Source organism: Ovis canadensis, chromosome 5, assembly GCF_042477335.2.
Source record: "Ovis canadensis isolate MfBH-ARS-UI-01 breed Bighorn chromosome 5, ARS-UI_OviCan_v2, whole genome shotgun sequence".
Classification (NCBI taxonomy): Eukaryota; Metazoa; Chordata; class Mammalia; order Artiodactyla; family Bovidae; genus Ovis; species Ovis canadensis.
Window position 1 is genome coordinate 53,720,281 of NC_091249.1, and position 2,020 is coordinate 53,722,300.

At 38.5% G+C, this 2,020-nt stretch overlaps 1 protein-coding gene across 1 annotated transcript; it reads left to right on the forward strand.

The window, feature by feature from the left end:
• Window positions 1-641: 641 nt before the first annotated feature.
• On the forward strand, window positions 642-1,595 carry LOC138441207 (olfactory receptor 2G2-like). Its single transcript, XM_069591858.1, has one exon. It carries the CDS (start codon window positions 642-644, stop codon window positions 1,593-1,595), a length of 954 nt encoding a protein of 317 aa, XP_069447959.1.
• Window positions 1,596-2,020: the final 425 nt, after the last annotated feature.

Below are 2,020 nucleotides of genomic sequence, written 5' to 3' on the forward strand. Positions count from 1 at the left end.
AATTTTGTATATTTTCTCCCCTTCCATGGATTTTTGCTTTTGTTGCCCATGGTTTGGTCTTATATCTTTAAAATCATCACCAAGACCAAGACCATGAAGGTTTTCCTCCATGTTTCTTCTAGGAGTTTCAGTTTCAGATTTTACATTCAAATCTTTAATCTAAGTTGATTTATGTGTATGGTGTAAGCTAGGGGTTCAGTTTTATTCTTTTGCATGTGGCTATTCAGTTTTCCCCAAACTGTTTATTGAAGAGACTGCCCTTTCTACATTGTATTTTCTGGGTCTCTTTGTTGAAGATTACCTGTTTATATGCAAGCGTTTATCTCTAGGTTCTCTATCCTGCTCCATTGATCTATACGTTTACCTTTATGCCAATACAATACTGTTTTAATTACTATAGTTTGATCATTAAAAAAATCTGTTCTTTTCTATCTTGCAGAGCATCAGAAGACACCTATGCCATTGAGAGAATGCACACTGTATTTATTTAGAATGCACATAATAGAAAAATAGGTACAAGTTATGAGGTCTAACCATTTAACATATAACTTTGGGGAGAGATGACATTGTCATTTATCTGACCTTATGTAATACATAATCTTTCTCAGCTATGACTCAACTTTCTGGAAAATACTTTGCACATGGGGATGGTGAAGAGCACCAATGAGGGAAACATAACAGGTTTTATCCTGTTAGGGTTTTCTGATTACCCTCAGTTACAGACGGCCCTCTTTGTGGTCATCTTGATCTTATATTTACTAACGATTTTAGGGAACACCATCATCATTCTGATATCTCATCTGGAACCCAAACTTCATACACCAATGTATTTTTTCCTTTCTCATCTCTCTTTCCTGGACCTCTGCTTTACTAGCAGTGTTACTCCTCAGCTCCTGGTAAACTTGCAGGATCCCATGAAAACCATTACCTATGGTGGCTGCATGGTTCAGCTCTATGTCTCTCTTGCTCTTGGATCTACTGAGTGTGTCCTTCTGGCTGTGATGTCCTATGATCGCTATGTGGCCATCTGTCGTCCCCTCCACTATGCTCTCCTAATGCATCCTCATCTCTGCATGGCCCTGACATCTTTAGCATGGCTTAGTGGGGTGGCCACCACCCTGGTACAGTCCACTCTCACGCTGCAGCTACCTTTATGTGGGCACCACCAAGTGGATCATTTTATCTGCGAAGTCCCTGTACTTATCAAGTTGGCTTGTGTGGATACCACTTTCAATGAGGCTGAGCTCTTTGTGGCTAGTATCCTCTTCCTTGTTGTGCCTATCTCCTTCATCCTAGTCTCTTATGGTTACATTACTCAAGCAGTTTTGAAGATCAAATCAGCTACTGGAAGAAAGAAAGTTTTGGGGACCTGTTCTTCCCATGTGACAGTTGTCGTCATGTTCTATGGAACCATCATGTTCATGTATCTGCAGTCAGCCAAAAGTACATACAAAGATCAAGGAAAGTTTGTCTCTCTCTTCTACACAGTGGTGACCCCCATGCTTAATCCTCTTATTTATACTCTGAGGAACAAAGAGGTCAAGGAAGCACTAAGAAAAGTTCTAGGGAAGATTCTGGTAATAAAGTTTACATGATTGTCAAAAAATGGTTTAAAGCACTACTATGATAAATACCTAACTTTTGTCGTTAAAGAAAATCACATAATGTTTTAAAACTATTTTTTTCCCATTTCCTTTTGATTAATTTCTTATAAAACACTCTGTACGTACCTATGGACATCTTATCTTTGACAAACGAGGCAAGAATATACAATGGAGAAAAGACAATCTCTTTAACAAGTGGTGCTGGGAAAACTGGTCAACCACTTGTAAAAGAACGAAACTAGAACACTTTCTAACACCATACACAAAAATAAACTCAAAATGGATTAAAGATCTAAATGTAAGACCACAAACTATAAAACTCCTAGAGGAGAACATAGGCAAAACACTCTCCAACATAAATCACAGCGGGATCCTCTATGACGCACCTCCCAGAATATTGGAAATGAAAGCAAAAA

What these genes read in the sequence shown, in the direction of transcription:
- LOC138441207 (XM_069591858.1), top strand. Translation starts at nt 642, where the DNA reads ATGGGGATGGTGAAGAGCACCAATGAGGGAAACATAACAGGTTTTATC.